Source organism: Alternaria rosae (genome assembly GCF_020736505.1).
Source record: "Alternaria rosae strain MPI-PUGE-AT-0040 chromosome Unknown BKA58scaffold_9, whole genome shotgun sequence".
Classification (NCBI taxonomy): Eukaryota; Fungi; Ascomycota; class Dothideomycetes; order Pleosporales; family Pleosporaceae; genus Alternaria; species Alternaria rosae.
In genome coordinates, this window is record NW_025763578.1 from 1000519 (window position 1) to 1015195 (window position 14677).

A 14677-nucleotide genomic window follows, 5' to 3' on the forward strand; every position below is an offset into this window, starting at 1 on the left:
ATACAAACCTACTCCTACACGCCAAACCCCATGCCTGCCAACACGCTGCACATGAAACAACCACAAACCCGACCCCACCAACCGCTCGTCCAACCACTCGCCTTGCCGCAACGCCAGCTTAAGAATGTCTTATCTTGGAACGAGGTCGCCTATGACGAGGGGGGAGCCACTCAGCAGCGCAGCGAGCTGGAAATTGAGCTCGTGTGGAGCGGGCGCTTAGGGACGGACAGGGTTTCGAGCGTGCTCGCGGCGTAGTGTAACAGGCGTGGAAGCGCCCGTACAAGACAGGGGCGACGTGCCAAGCGGGGTAAGCGGCGCCCGCGGGCGTCGTCTGTATTTTTAGCCTCGCAGCGCGCGAGTGCTGTATATAGGATACATCGGGGAGAAAGGAACAGCGTATTTGGCAATATGTTGATGATGTAACGTTATGTTCGATCGTCTTAGTGAACGCGATTCCAATGGAAAAGGCATGGGCTTGAACGAACTTGTGGTCTGATCTTGTGTGCACCCTTGCTTTTGCGGCATGCACACAGCCATCACTAAAAGCGGTCCAATGCCAGAAATCACTAGAATAGGTTTTATCGATAGTTCGCAAACAGATTGATCACAACGTCAACGCCAATAAAGCTCATGAATTTGATTGGTAACCGCAGAAAAAAAGAGAATTATGTACCTTCCCGCCATCCGCCACTTTGATCGATTTCCACATCCGAAAAAGCATCAAAGAAAAACTGCAAAAACCACCTCTGTCTTACTCGCTCCGGGTATGCTAGTCATAATCGTCATAGTCATTAGTGCTACAGGCCGTGTCCTCGTTGCAGGTCGCAGAGATCTTGTGAGTCGTTCAGTGTCAAGTTGAGACTTTCTCGGACAAGCGTGCTGGAAGACCGTGAACGTTGCTCGGAGGTGGCGAGACATTCCTAAACACGCTGGCCTCATTGAAGGATTCGCCTGCCGAAACAAACGATGCAGATTGTCGCGGGCTCAACAATTGTGTGAGACTTCCCTGAAGGGCTCCCGAATGTCCAACCCGCAGGTCCGGCGTCAAGTGAAAGCTGTACGAGGGTCCTCGTCCACGTTCAGAATCTAACGGTATCGGCTGCGACGGCTGTCGAAAGATACTTCGTGCTCGTAGAAACGGTCGTCATAAGCTGAGGCTGGGCGAGAGTCGTGGATAGACTTGCGCTCAATCTCGATTTCCCGAATGCGGCTCTTGCGCTTACGACGGATTTCGTCGGAGATCTCCACGAGATGCAAAACGTCCTCCTGGAATAAGTGTCAGTATACTGCACGTTGTACAAGGCGTCGCAAACTTACGTATCGCAGGTACTCCATGACGTAGAAAAAGTCGTCGGTCTCCTCGCATGAGTAGCCGCACGAGTCGATGGCTTCGCGGATCACCAGGTCCTTTGTGATTTCGGTCCACATGTCCTTCTTCTTCTGCTTCACCGATCCCTGGTTGTAAATGTCAGTGGTATGTTCATCGTCGCCGCTGATGAACTTTGATCTGCGAACACCATTGTAGCGCTGCCAGGTAATCTCTTGGGCAGCACCACCGATCCCATCCATGCGCACACGACTGGTGCCGGGTGGCACGTCGATGATGGACCAGTCTTTGGTAACTCCATTCCAAGCTTCACCTGGGTAGGCTCGCTCAAGTGCTTTGCGGTTGTAGAACTCGGCTTCCAAATCAAAGTCCATATCGGGCATGGGGGCTGTGTGCATACGCCCTGGGGGGCTGAACGACCGCTCGCGGTGACGTACCTGGTCGCGGTTGAAGTTGATATCAATATCGAGCTCCTCGAAGTTGCTCCTTCCACGTCCACGGCTGTGGCTCCTGGAGAAATGTTAGGTTGTGTGTAGTGGCATGTGAAGTGAGTACTCACTCTCGTCGGTTGATCTCGATCTCGAGGGTCTCGTTTAGTGGAGGGGGAGGAGACGGCGGCGCCGGTGGGGGAGGCGGTGTTGGCGTGCGGGCCCTGACGACACCTGTAGGACTGTCAGTATTGAACCTGGATTGTGTTAGCCACAACACTTACCATGGTCAATGTGTCGGTGATGTGTGATGATCTCCTGGATGATCGGGGGTCGGATCTCCGGCTCAGGAGCTGGCGCTGGGGGTGGAGGAGGCGGGGATGGAGAGGGCGAAGGAGTGGGTGCTCGCTCCTCTTTGCGGCGGATGATGATCTCGTCTCTTATGACTTCGCGGTTGTTCTGAGGGGGAGACTCGGCGCGTGGACGGCGGATGACAAACTCCTCGCGCTCCCTGGCGACCAGATCGCCGCGGTTGCGTGATGGGGGAGGGAGACTCCTCTCGCGGTTTCTAATCGTCAAGGAGCTCCTCTCTCTGCTGGTGTCCCTGCCATCGCGGCTGAATTCTCGGCGGTTTGCGCGAAGCTCGAAGTTACCGTCACGCTCTTGGAAGCGGATGGAGCCTCGTTCAGCAGAGACGTCCCTGCCGTGGCGGCTGACTTCGCTGCGGGACGCGTGGAAGTCGATGTCGTTTCCACCGCGGCCCCGGAAGCGCACATCGTCGTCGTCCACCTGACGCGGGGCGGGTCGGCTGACAGATCTCACAGGGGGGCCATCGCCACGGCGGAAAATGATGTCGTCGCGCTCTGGCGGGCCACGGGACTGCTCGCGGCGTTTGATGGTGATGTCCGTCTCGTCAATGTCGTCTCCCCGTCCGCGGCGCGTCGGGGCCTCGCTGTGACGGATGCTGATGTCGTCCCGCTCCATGCCCCGCATAGCAGAGGGCGGAGGCGGGGGACGGCTTCGGGTAGAGCGCACATCGTCGTCGAAGCCGCCGCGGCTGCTGCGGGGTCCTGCTCGCGAGAAGTTGTCTTCATCACGACTCCTCAGAACCATGGGGCCAGCAGTCGGGCGGTTGTAGTCCTCGCGGAAGAAGTCGGGGGCACTGCGCCGCGGGTCGGGGCCAGTGCCGCGTCGCAGCTCGAGGTCAAGTTCCTCGTAGTTGCGATCGCTGCGGTTTCCATTGCGGTAGAAGTCGCGCTCACGCTCCTCATAGAGCTCAGCGGTTGGGTAGCGTCGCGACGACATTGTGCGGCTAAGCGACAAGTGAGCGACAGGCGGGGGGGGGGGATAGTGGTGGGGTGACGTGCCGCTCTCACAGGAGACAGCGGATGGGCTGGAAGAAGGAACACGGGCAAGTGCAGTACGGGAAGGGGAAGAGGGTTGGTTATCAAGGTGAGCAGAAGAATGGACTTGTGCCGTGGCCTGACGTTATCGAGAAGGCTGGCCCAGTTGACTCCCCGGCGAGAGTAGTGGGGTTGGTAGCAGGACCAAGGTCGGGCGCTGTCTCGCTCTTTTGCAATGACGTAACCTCCACGCTGCACTAAACCACCCACCCTGATCACCAGCATCCTTCCTGCCCAATGGCCGCCAAAGCCGCTGCACCTCTGGCCCAGTTCGCAGAAGCATCGCAGAAGCAGTCGCCTGCAAGCCCACTGCCGGTCACTGGGAGCGCATGGCTGCGAAAATCTAGACATCTGTCCTTCTGTCATGTGTCACTCGGCACGTTCACAGCCATCGTTCCCACGAGGCGTTCTGGGGCTGCTTGTGTCAGTCTTACCAGAGTACCGCCCCTGGTGTAAACGCGCCGATTGACCCTGGGGGCCTTCAACCGAATTCCAAGGTCGGAATCAGGTACAGTTCGGGCGCCACATGGAGTCGCTACCTGACCGAACGACAGCCGCGCGAACTCTCTTACCATGCAACTTGGACCCATCGAGACAGCCTGATCGGCGCACTCGAGGTCCTGTCGTTGGTGAATCTCACCAGATCTTCGTGCCCAACAGCGTGCGACGGCGCGAGGCGACCCGCCTGTACCACATGCTTGTCTCGGCGTGAACTTGATCTCTTGGATATCCCTTCACATTAAACTTCTCTTCCATAACGTGTCAGACTTCGATGAACTGCTGACTTGATTCTCGTGCGCTGCCCCCGGCACAATCCCTCTCTCGCCCAGCATCCCATGCAAGATGACGTTGTTCGGGCAGACTACCTTGGACTGCAATTTCCCCAGGTAGCGATGGTATTCCAAGATACTCTGGTAGCAACCAATAAGCAGAAATCCTTTTGCGCGACTTACGAGGTCGTGGTCGGTGGCATGTTGCGAGATATGGCGAGAGCAAGTCTTGGACAGCCCTGCCAGTCGAATGAGGTGGCATGTGAGCATGTCCTACGTCATTGCGAAGCTATTGAAGGAGTCCAGGCGTTTGTATGCTCGTAAGTGTTTTTTCGCTGTGTACAACGCCCAGGAGATAGACGCATGGCCCTAGAGTCCCAGAGACTTGGAAGCTGCACTAGATGTCGTTGTACCTCCAGCCTGGTGCGGCAGGTGCGGCGCGACGGTTACGCTAAAGATGCGACCTTCAACACAACCTGAGCTCGTCTGCCACTTTCAACCAGCACATCTTTACGAACATTCCTCTATGCGCTTTTTATCTTACAATTCTCTCTGTGTCTTATTTTCATATGCGGATGTCCCCCGTGTTTTTTTGTTTTTTGTTCTTTTTCCCATAGTGGTGCAGCCGTAGAGTTCCTGCGTCTCCACTTCCGCTAAGTTTGCTACAACTCCCGTATATCCATTCTTATTAGATTTATTTGCTCACACAACCCGCGATGTTTTCAATTTACAATGATAAAAGTTAATCATGTTGCCGAAAGTCAATGAACCGCTCGGCGTGAGACTCGTGTTCCTAGTTGGAACCCCCTAACCTGAAGGTTTTCAGTAATTGTCTTGTCGACTCAAGCTTTAGCCAGCCGCAATGTATTCTCTACACCATTTTTCTTTTCATTCTGCGGATGATCTGTTAAGAACGAGCGTCTTTGTACAGCCCAAGTTCTCCCGGTATGCTCGTAGCACGCTACCTAAGTAGCTCTCCGCTTGTTGGCAGCATTACCTCTATGTTCTGATTGCCCTCACTCATCTCACAATCACGCTTGCCTCGAATCGTGTGTATCTTGAAGCATTGCTTGATTGGCTGGGCGATTCGTTTGCCGTGGCTAGACCGCACCTTCCTCGCGTTCACCAGTGACTGCGTGTTTACATCTCACCGCGCGAGCGTCACGTCGCGGGCCCTAACACAAAACACTCCTGCGTCTTCAGCCATCGTCTATGACTCCATATCTAAACACGTATTGATTCCACTCATTCACGAACTACCACGATCAACATGGCGCGAGGCGCTCGTGGCAGGTCAAACCGAGCCAACCAATGGGCAACCGGCAGCACGGCTTCTCACAGGCGACCGCAAGCACCGCAAAACAAGAATGCGTGTGCAAGTCTTGAGACATTGGAGCGTGAAGGTAAGTCCTGTTTCGCGGCAACACGAGCTCCACGTTCCTCTTCTGTCAACCCCAGAGAGCTCCCCTCTTCACTTCTATCAGAAACCACAATGAATATCGCTAAAATTACATTAGATGAAAAATTGAACGCGAACTTTACAGAACCGTTTCGTAGCATGCCGGCCAGCACTTGTGAACCCAATTACATCCCCCACGATGACATCCCTAGATCTGGACCGCCCAGATCAAATAACGATATACGGGAGTACTTCGAGCTAGCTAAACTGCATGTCGCTGGTGGGACATGGCTAGAAAAGCCCGAGATTCCTAGCCCCTCAGAGATTCTACGTCCGCAACCTGATATCAAGAACGGCAAAGAGGCACTCATCGAGGTTGACGAGACCCTTCGACCACACAAACCAGAAGGTGCATACAAGGATGAAGAAGAATATCTTGGAACCAAGTACGAGATCCTACGAGAGGACGCAGTCCGATCACTCCGCGAAATCATCAACGAGATTCGCACAGAGCCTTTCAAGGATGAGACGGAATACAGCGACCAGAGTATTGGGATCTACGACCCCGTCTACATCACATCACTCGTCTTTTCTCCGCGAGGACTCGCAACGCGTGTTGCTTTCTCACTCAGCCGAGTCAAGAAGCACGTTCGGTAAGTCATGGTATGCGTTCTAATGCTTGGCACTGACTAACAAATGCAGATGGGAGCAATCAAAGAGGCTGATAACTGGTACCCTTGTTGCCTTGTCGCCTACCGACGATGCCTTTCAGACCCAATGCGTTCTCGCCATAGTTGCAGCCCGTCCTATCTCTGCCCTAGAGCAAAACCCGCCTGAGATCGACCTCTTCTTCGCGCGTCCCGAAGACCAACAGATAGATCCTATGCGCAAGTGGATTATGGTAGAGTGCCGGAGCAGCTTCTTCGAAGCGAGCAGACATACTCTACTTGCCCTCCAGCATCTCATGAGAGAGCCATTCCCACTGTCGAAGTATCTGGTCCAAGTCCAGCAGGAGGTTGAGCCTCCACGTTACATCAAGCACAACCCTTTCGTCAATCTTAGCTCTCTCGTAAGCATGGAGGAGAGCGCAGCATATGAGAACGTCAACGTATTGGAAGATTGGCCTACCATGTCTTCGCACACTCTGGACAATTCTCAGAGCAAGGCTTTGAAGCGGATGTTGACAAGCGAGCTGGCCATTGTACAAGGCCCCCCAGGAACGGGAAAGACTTTTGTGTCTGTTGTGGCACTGCAGATAGCCCGCGACAACCTGCGAAGGGATGATTCCCCTATCATCGTCACTGCACAGACAAACCACGCTCTCGACCAGTTGCTCCGACATACGTCACAGTTCGAGCCCAATTACATCCGTCTGGGAGGCAGAAGTAAGGACAAGGAGATCAAGAAGCGAACCCTCTTCGAAGTCCGCCAGGATTTACCCCAGCAAAAACAGCCAGGCAGCCAGAAGGTACAAGCCACTATCGCACTGAGGAAGCTGACCGGTCAGTGTCAGCTGTTACTGGCGCCGCTGGAAGCTAACAAAGGACCGCTCGATCATAAAATCTTGCAAAGTCTGGGGTTGATTACCAAGGAGCAGGCCGAATCACTCGAAATGGATTCACAGTGCACTATGGGGGGCTCACCGACCGATGTTCCAGGAATCTTGATGGAGCAATGGCTGGGAAGGTATCTCAAACCGTGTGATCGACCAATTGGGCCAGAGCAGTTCGACTGGGGATACGAAGAAGAAGACTTCGAAGTCGAACAATTGAAAGAACTTGAGGCGGAAGCCGTGGCTCAGGACGACGATGATATCGAAGCGCTGCGTGGACCAGTGATACTCCTACGGGACAACTACAAAGGTGCTGGAGAGTCGTTGACCACTGCCGGTATCTTGAACATCTTGCGGAAAACGGACGACTTGACGATGATTCCAGTTGATAAGCGCGGTAGCATCTACAACTACTTCAAACGGGAGGCCAAGAGACTGATCAATATCGAAATTCGCAAGATCGCCAGAGGTTATCAAGAAGCAGTCTTCCAACGTAAGGTAGGTATGTGGGAGGAAGACGTACGTGTTCTCAGCAAAGCACGCATCATCGGTTGCACTACGACGGGTCTAGCAAAGTACCGCGCTCTACTTTGCGCTCTTCGGCCACGCATCTGTATCGTCGAGGAAGCAGCCGAGACACTGGAGGCACCTGTTACTGCAGCTTGTTTTCCCAGCATGGAACACCTCATCTTGGTCGGTGATCATCAACAGCTGCGACCTCACACCCAAGTGCGCGCATTCGAAGACGAACCCTACTTCTTGAACCTGTCGTTGTTCGAGCGCCTAGTCTGGAACAACGTCGCTTTCGAGACACTTACCCGACAACGACGTATGATACCAGAGATCCGACGTCTCTTGTACCCCATCTACCAGGATACCCTCAAGGATCACAAGAGCGTTAAAGGTCCCGACAATCGTCCCCCCGTCGAGGGCATGGGCGGCAACAATAGCTTCTTCTTCTGCCATGAGTGGCAAGAGTCCCGAGATGCCAACATGTCGGCAGTGAACTCAATAGAGGCAAAGATGATCGTGCAGTTCTTCGACTACTTAGTTCTCAATGGTGTAGATGCTACCAAGATTACGATATTGACCTTCTACAACGGCCAACGCAAGGAGATCCTCCGTGGTATCAGGGCGCACCCGAATCTGCGCATGTACCCCGGCATCCAGGTTGTCACCGTGGATAGTTACCAGGGCGAAGAGAACGACATCGTCCTGCTTTCCTTGGTGAGATCAAACCACAAGCACTCCATTGGCTTCCTGAGCTCTGAGAATCGCGCCTGTGTTGCCCTTTCTCGAGCAAAGCGTGGCTTCTACATCTTCGGCAACGCAGAGCTTCTAGCTTGCGAGAGTGGTACATGGGCTTCTGTGGTTGACATCATGTTCAAGAACAAGAAGTCGAAAGTGACTACAGGTCAAGAGCGACGCGTGGGCTATCAGTTTCCGCTCGAATGCCGGACCCATGGACGCAAGATATGGTGCGAAGTGCCCGAAGACTTCGAACTCATCAAAGGCGGCTGCGACATCAAGTGCGAAGGCTCGTTGCCGTGCGGTCATCGCTGCCCGTATCCATGTCACCCTTTCGCACACGACATGATCAATTGCACACAGAAGTGCTCCAAGCGTGTCGAGGCCTGTGGTCATCCTTGCGTCGCGGAATGCTGCGATCCTTGCAAGTGCCACATGTGTGAGCGTCGCAGTGGAGGCGTCAAGTCAACGCTGAAACCAGCAAACGGGGCGACGTCGTTTCGTGGAGCCCGGCCAAACACGCGAAGCTTAATGCTCGAAGACACGCTGCCTGCAACCTCTAGACGTGCTGTGCGCTCCGATACACCCACTGCGCGCATGACGACTCCGGGATTTTCAGACTGCAGTACCGAGCAGTGGGATAAATACGCTAATGGCGGTGGTGTCCAGGAAGATGACGCGCGAGCCTTTGCAAAGATGAAAGCAGAGGAGGCCGAATATCACGCTCGTAGGGTATTGACACCTCAGACTGGCATTTCCGCTTCGGACGGCAGGCTTATTGAGATGTCGCCAGTGAAAGCAGGACATGTGTCCAAGAACACAAACCTGCTCCTGGAACTCGATATTGAGCCAGAGCCCAACCACCAGACGAGCCGAGCGCATGTGAGTGCTGCAACTGTCTGTTTCGATCTTCTGGATTGAACGCCTCACGGTAAAGTAGCCGCGACGAGTACTTTTAAAAATCTTTAGCTAACTTTTGTTAGTATGTATCCTCCTAGGTACCACAGGTAGGTGGAGAGATATTAGACGTTGTGGCAACATCTCCTTAGAACAAGGGGGTTTCTGTCCTGCGCTAGAGTGTCTTTTCGTATCAAGAATTTGATGGAACTCATCTCATGCCCGGGGTATACAGCTGAATGTTCAAATCGCTAAAAATATCCATGCTCAGTCCTTCCTGTCTCCGTCCATCTTCACCTCAAATACCTCGCCTGCCAACTTTGCGACCTCACCACCCAGCCCAGCAAGTCCGGCCTTGATACTCTCAACCGTCTGAGGCGTCAGGTTGCCATTCCGCGAATAGAAGTCTACGCCCGCAGGCGTGAACAGTGTCTTCGCGAAGTACGTGACGACCCAACCGTTCCCTGTGCCCTCCTCATCACCATAGCCTAGTATTTCCCACTTGCTCGTTGCAATCACCAACCATCCCTTGCCACGCCAGTTGTATCCTAGATTTGCTACAGCCTCACTCCCCTCTGCATCTGGGGTTGATGCTGTGTTTGGCACATCAAACGGCTTGTCCACACCATGCACAGTCTTAATCTTCTCAGAGCCCAAGGATTGGTACGTGACGACGTCGTCGATTTGCGCGGGCTGCGTGGAGGGAATGGCCGTGTATGTGATGCGCACATTGCGCGACTTCTTCCACATGGGAAGCGTGGAGTGGGTTACATTCCAGGAACCCGATAGCCATGACAGAGTGGGTGGTGCGAGCGAGGGTGACGGTTCGGTGGACGGCAGGGACGATGGAGCGCGGAGGGTTACCATGGTGAGGCGGTTGGTGATTGGCGGTGTTTGTGGAGGTGGACGCGTGGAATCTGGAGAGATTTTGTGGGTATCTCGAGGATAATGACGATTAACGAGGGTTGATGATGATGAATTGGCGGTCGATGAGGTTGGACGGACAACGGATTTTTTTTCGACGTGGCTGGTTGGGCAGCGGTGTGATGTTTCCTGCCAGAGTCGCGACGAGGCTGCGGTACTCAGTCCCCCGACGAGAGAGTCGTCGAAGCTACTATATGCTTCATATTTACTTTTGATTAGATGTAGATCTCAATCCCATCTCTGCTCATCATCGCGTCTCCCATCATCATCAACACCGCGGCACTCGATACTGCGACAGGGCTAACAGATCGACGCTACCGGGAGCCAGTGCAGCCGGACGCACGTGCCAAGCCACCAGCCGCATCCCGCCACTCCAACAATAGATCGTCGTGTCCATCGAAAATCAGACAACCTGACATCACCATGCTGCGCGCGGACGCGTAACGCCCTTCCCATGGCAGTCTTGGTCGTCTGCCACTGCCATGTCCCGCCAGCAACGGACTTCCCAGAACCCGATGTCGCCAATTAATGCATCAAACCCATGTTTCGACTGCGTCGCGGCGGCTCTCGGTTGGCCGGGGGGTGACGAGGCCTGAAACTCTTGCACCAGTTTGTCCGCGTCGCTTCGTGGGCTGTGCAAAGAGTACGAGAAGGCCGTTTGTGAAAATGCTCCGCATGGCTCCACTCTTTGTGGCAGTTTGTGGCAGTTTGATGGTTGGTAGCGCGCCACTTTTTTTCTCTTGGGGCCCAGCTACCAGCTGTTTGCAAATGATTACTGTATACGGGTCTGGGTGGCTAGGCTGAGACGACTGCTGCGTAATGGTATAATAGCAGATGCGACCCCAGGGTCTGATGCTTCTGGAGTAACTGATTTTGCTTTTTACAACGGTTTTCTACATTGAACGATATTGTTCTTTCACATTGTTTGGGAGTATCTGATTGACGGCTTGATCTTTCCCTGTATACGACTTACGACTTCCGTTTGAAGACCGTAACGACCAACGGCTACTAAGCCTATCGTACGAAGAAAGAGACCATCCTACACACAACTCACACAACTCACACAACTCACACAACTCACACAACATGTTCTCAAGAAGCACACTACTCCAAGCTGCGGCTCTCATACCCTTACTCTATACACCCGCCTCTGCACAAAATGCCTGCAATAACTCGCCCGATCTATGCACGCGGCCATACAACAATATCACCTACCTAGGCGCACACAACTCACCCTTCCTCCGCAACAAAGAGACATCCTTCTCCACATCCGGAAACCACTACTACAACACAACAATCCAACTCGACGCCGGCGTGCGCCTCCTCACAGGCCAAGTCCACAAATCCAACGACAGCGGTAACGCAGCCTGGCACCTCTGCCACAGCAGCTGCGACCTGCTCGACGCCGGCACCCTAGAAAGTTGGCTCGGCGAGATAAAAACGTGGATGGACGCCAACACAAACGACGTCGTAACGCTCATTCTCGTAAACTCGGACAACGCCTCGCCCTCCGACCTCGGCGGTGTCTTCTCCTCCTCGGGCCTCGACAAGCTCGCCTACAGCCCGCCAGACCAAACCACCGTACCACAAACATGGCCTACGCTCGACACGCTCATCGGCAATAACACGCGCCTCATGTCCTTCGTCGCCAGCCTGGATGAGCCCTCAGCGGAATTTCCATACCTTATGGACCAGTTCACCTATGTGTTCGAAAACGACTTTGAAAACATCTCCCCCTCGAACTACTCCTGCAACCCGTCTCGTCCCTCAGCCGTCGCTGGAAACCCTTCCACAGCCCTCGAATCCGGTCGCATGTTCCTGCAAAACCACTTCTTGTACGAGACACAGTTGTTTGGTATTCAGTCGCCCAACGAGACGTATGCGAATGTAACGAATGCGGAAACGGGCTTTGGCAGCTTGGGTGAGGCGGTGCAGGAATGCACGACTGTTTATGGAAAGCCTGCGAGCTTTGTCATGGTAGATTTCTTCAACGTGGGACCTGCGATTGCGAGTGTAGATCGTGCGAATGGTGTCTCCGGTGCGCAGGGGAGGAAGCAACTGAGTACAGAGCCGCTGGTGCAGAGCACGGGTGCTGGTGTTAAGGAGAGTGGAAGTCTACTGGCTGTCGTCTTGGCGGTCGGTGTTGCTGTCCTGTTCGGAGCGTAAAGTTGGGATTAGAAGTACGGCATCTTGGATTACCTGCATGGCGACGGCGTTTTGGTCTTTGGATCCTGAGCTTTGACTCGGATATGGGTTATACTGGGTGGCATGGTTTTGACATCGTTCTGGGACAGAACGATTGAGGCGGCGCTTATCACACTTTGCTACGTCTGGATATGTGGTTTAAGTAGAGATAGATATGATCTTACGATTGAATACGATTCATCAACCTAGTTACACAAACGGTCTTCAACACGTCTATGCCTGAGTTTTGTATAGTCGACTATTCTTGGAAAGGCGTGAACTTCTCCAATACATTCTCAGCATCCTTCAAATCTTCCATCAATACTTGCTTATGCGCCTCGCTCCGGACGCGAATCTCGCACTCAAACTTCTGCGGCCGGATGTTGAAGCCTTCTGTATATGCAAAGGTATCGTATTTGACCCCTTCCTTTGGCTGGACATCAAATGCCCACAGAATCTTTGCCAGCGCAATGTACAGACTGTTCTCCGCGAGGTTGGCGCCAGGACAGATGCGCCTTCCCCATCCGAACGAAGAGTGTCCTGATTTCGCTGGATGAGGCTTGCCCGTAAGTGATGTGGGAGCCTTCGAGCGCTCGGCGAGCGCTGCGTCGAGGAAGCGCGTGGGGTCGAAGTGGTGTGGGTTGGGATAGTACTCTTCATTTAGGTTGATGGCCCACGAGTTTCCTAGAACGGTGGTGCCGGAAGGGATGTAGTAGCCTTCGTAACGATCGTCTTCTGTGGATGCATGGGGTGTACCACCTAGGACTGCGACGGGACGCCAGCGGAGAACTTCTTTGACGAGAGCGCGAATGTATGGGAGGCTCGCTTCGTCTTCGAATGTAGGGCTGCGGTGTACGCCAACGACAGTGTCCAACTCACGGTGGGCAGCTTGTAAGCTTTCGGGATGTGTGACCAATGCCAGGAAGGCGGTGCATAGAGTCGATGCCGTAGTATCAGATCCAGCACCGAATAGAGATGCTGGGATGTAGGAGAAGTTGCGATCCGACAGTGGAATGTGCTCTTTCTCCCGTAGCTCTAGAAGAAGTTTGCACAGCGAGTCTGGGATATCGTCACCCTGGACCTTTGCTCTCGCCAAATCTGAGCGCACGACATCTACCAGAGCCATGTTCGCGGCTGCCTCCTCGCGACCACGTGCTTTGATGTCGGCCTTCCAAGGTGCCAGCGCATCTGGAACATGTTTGAGGATAGGGAACGACTCGGCGAGGTACTTTCCGGGTACGTTGAGCGACGCAGCGACATGCATGAACTTGAAGCGCTGGTGGATGACGTTGGCGTTGAGCGAGTCGATGCGATGTCCGTATGCGACACAGAATACGATACTGGAAGTGAAGCGCTCGAGGAGCTTCTCCCAATTCGCAGGGCTTTCGAGCAGCTGGTAGCACAATCGTGATGCCTCTGCTGTCTGAACCGGCTTGTATAGCCTCAGAGCCTTGGGAGTCATGGCCTGGTGTAGCAACTTCCTTCGCACGCTCCACTCTTTACCATATGGCTGTACCAGTATACTAGCATTATCCCATAGTATCTCACCCATAACTACCATGCGTGGTCGCGACGAGTATTTTGTGCTCCGCTTCTCCATCAGCTCAACAGCGATATTTGGGTCGGATATAACGACTGTAGGTTTGCGACCAATCCATATCGTAAAGATAGGACCGTATATCTTGGACCATTTCTGGAACTCGATCCAGGGCTTCGACTTGGGTAGCTGAAGCTTATTGCCAAGGAATGGGAGAGGCGTGGGTCCTGGGGGCATTCGGAGCCATACCCAGACATCGTGAAGGAGCGTTGCGAGGGGTACTGCGAGGACTATTGAAAGCCATAGGTAAGGCGGCAGGTGAAGGAGGGAATCTAGTGCCATGTTAACCAAGTCGCACGCGTGAATAGACACTGCTACTCTGGAGGTTTGTCGAGGATGTAGACGATCATATGTGTTTACAATATCGGAGTTAGCCGATCATAGAGATTCCAGCGTGACGCTCGGCAGTTGTATTTGCTCGCTATTGTTGCTCCGCGATGCATGGCGGGAAGAGGATGCGGGGCGTCATTCGGTCGTTCACCGTGCCAACTGGGCGCTACGACTACCTGCACTCTCCGCTCAAGTACCATTGCACGAATGGATATAAGGCCTGCTCGGGAATATATCGAAGCGACTAGAAAGTCATTGTGGCTGTTGTGAAAGACAGCAATGACGCCGACTTGGAGCTCGGGGTAATTTACCCGCGTTAGCGTGTTGTGGAGAATCCCGCCCCACTTTGGAGAAGACATACACGGGTCTCTCGGCATAGCCAGAGTTGTTGCTGACATATTTCGTATCCAAAGGCCCTGACCTCGAGACTATATTGAGCTGAGTAGAAAAAGCTGCTGATCACAAGCTGTAAAAAGTGCTCAGATCTTCATATCGCTCTGCGAAATCCATTTACACGAGTCACATAGATGAAGTTCATTCACGTAGCGTTGATATCTCTGCGCTATCAGCGTAGACAAATATGAATGTAGCTGTATACGAACATGTCTATTCTTGACG

The 14677-nt window shown here is 53.7% G+C and overlaps 5 protein-coding genes across 5 annotated transcripts; 2 read left to right on the forward strand and 3 right to left on the reverse strand.

Annotated features, from left to right (window-relative positions):
• Positions 1 to 990: 990 nt before the first annotated feature.
• Positions 991 to 3331, reverse strand: BKA58DRAFT_238758 (uncharacterized protein). Its single transcript, XM_046166628.1, has 5 exons — positions 2040 to 3331; positions 1887 to 1989; positions 1765 to 1837; positions 1318 to 1455; positions 991 to 1266 (listed from the first exon to the last, which is right to left on the reverse strand). Exons 1-5 carry the CDS (start codon positions 3058 to 3060, stop codon positions 1087 to 1089), a joined length of 1515 nt encoding a protein of 504 aa, XP_046022024.1. The 5' UTR covers positions 3061 to 3331; the 3' UTR covers positions 991 to 1086.
• A 1740-nt stretch (positions 3332 to 5071) lies between these two features.
• Positions 5072 to 9170, forward strand: BKA58DRAFT_462643 (P-loop containing nucleoside triphosphate hydrolase protein). The gene is made up of 3 exons (XM_046174855.1): positions 5072 to 5331; positions 5446 to 5980; positions 6030 to 9170. Exons 1-3 carry the CDS (start codon positions 5199 to 5201, stop codon positions 9046 to 9048), a joined length of 3687 nt encoding a protein of 1228 aa, XP_046022025.1. The 5' UTR covers positions 5072 to 5198; the 3' UTR covers positions 9049 to 9170.
• On the reverse strand, positions 9108 to 10319 carry BKA58DRAFT_238875 (uncharacterized protein). Its single transcript, XM_046166630.1, has one exon. The coding sequence runs from the start codon at positions 9889 to 9891 to the stop codon at positions 9292 to 9294; it is 600 nt and encodes a 199-aa protein (XP_046022026.1). The 5' UTR covers positions 9892 to 10319; the 3' UTR covers positions 9108 to 9291.
• Positions 10320 to 10822: 503 nt separating this feature from the next.
• BKA58DRAFT_391360 (PLC-like phosphodiesterase) lies at positions 10823 to 12350 on the forward strand. Its single transcript, XM_046170908.1, has one exon. The coding sequence runs from the start codon at positions 11035 to 11037 to the stop codon at positions 12112 to 12114; it is 1080 nt and encodes a 359-aa protein (XP_046022027.1). The 5' UTR covers positions 10823 to 11034; the 3' UTR covers positions 12115 to 12350.
• BKA58DRAFT_391361 (cytochrome P450) lies at positions 12351 to 14326 on the reverse strand. Its single transcript, XM_046170909.1, has one exon. It carries the CDS (start codon positions 14009 to 14011, stop codon positions 12392 to 12394), a length of 1620 nt encoding a protein of 539 aa, XP_046022028.1. The 5' UTR covers positions 14012 to 14326; the 3' UTR covers positions 12351 to 12391.
• Positions 14327 to 14677: the final 351 nt, after the last annotated feature.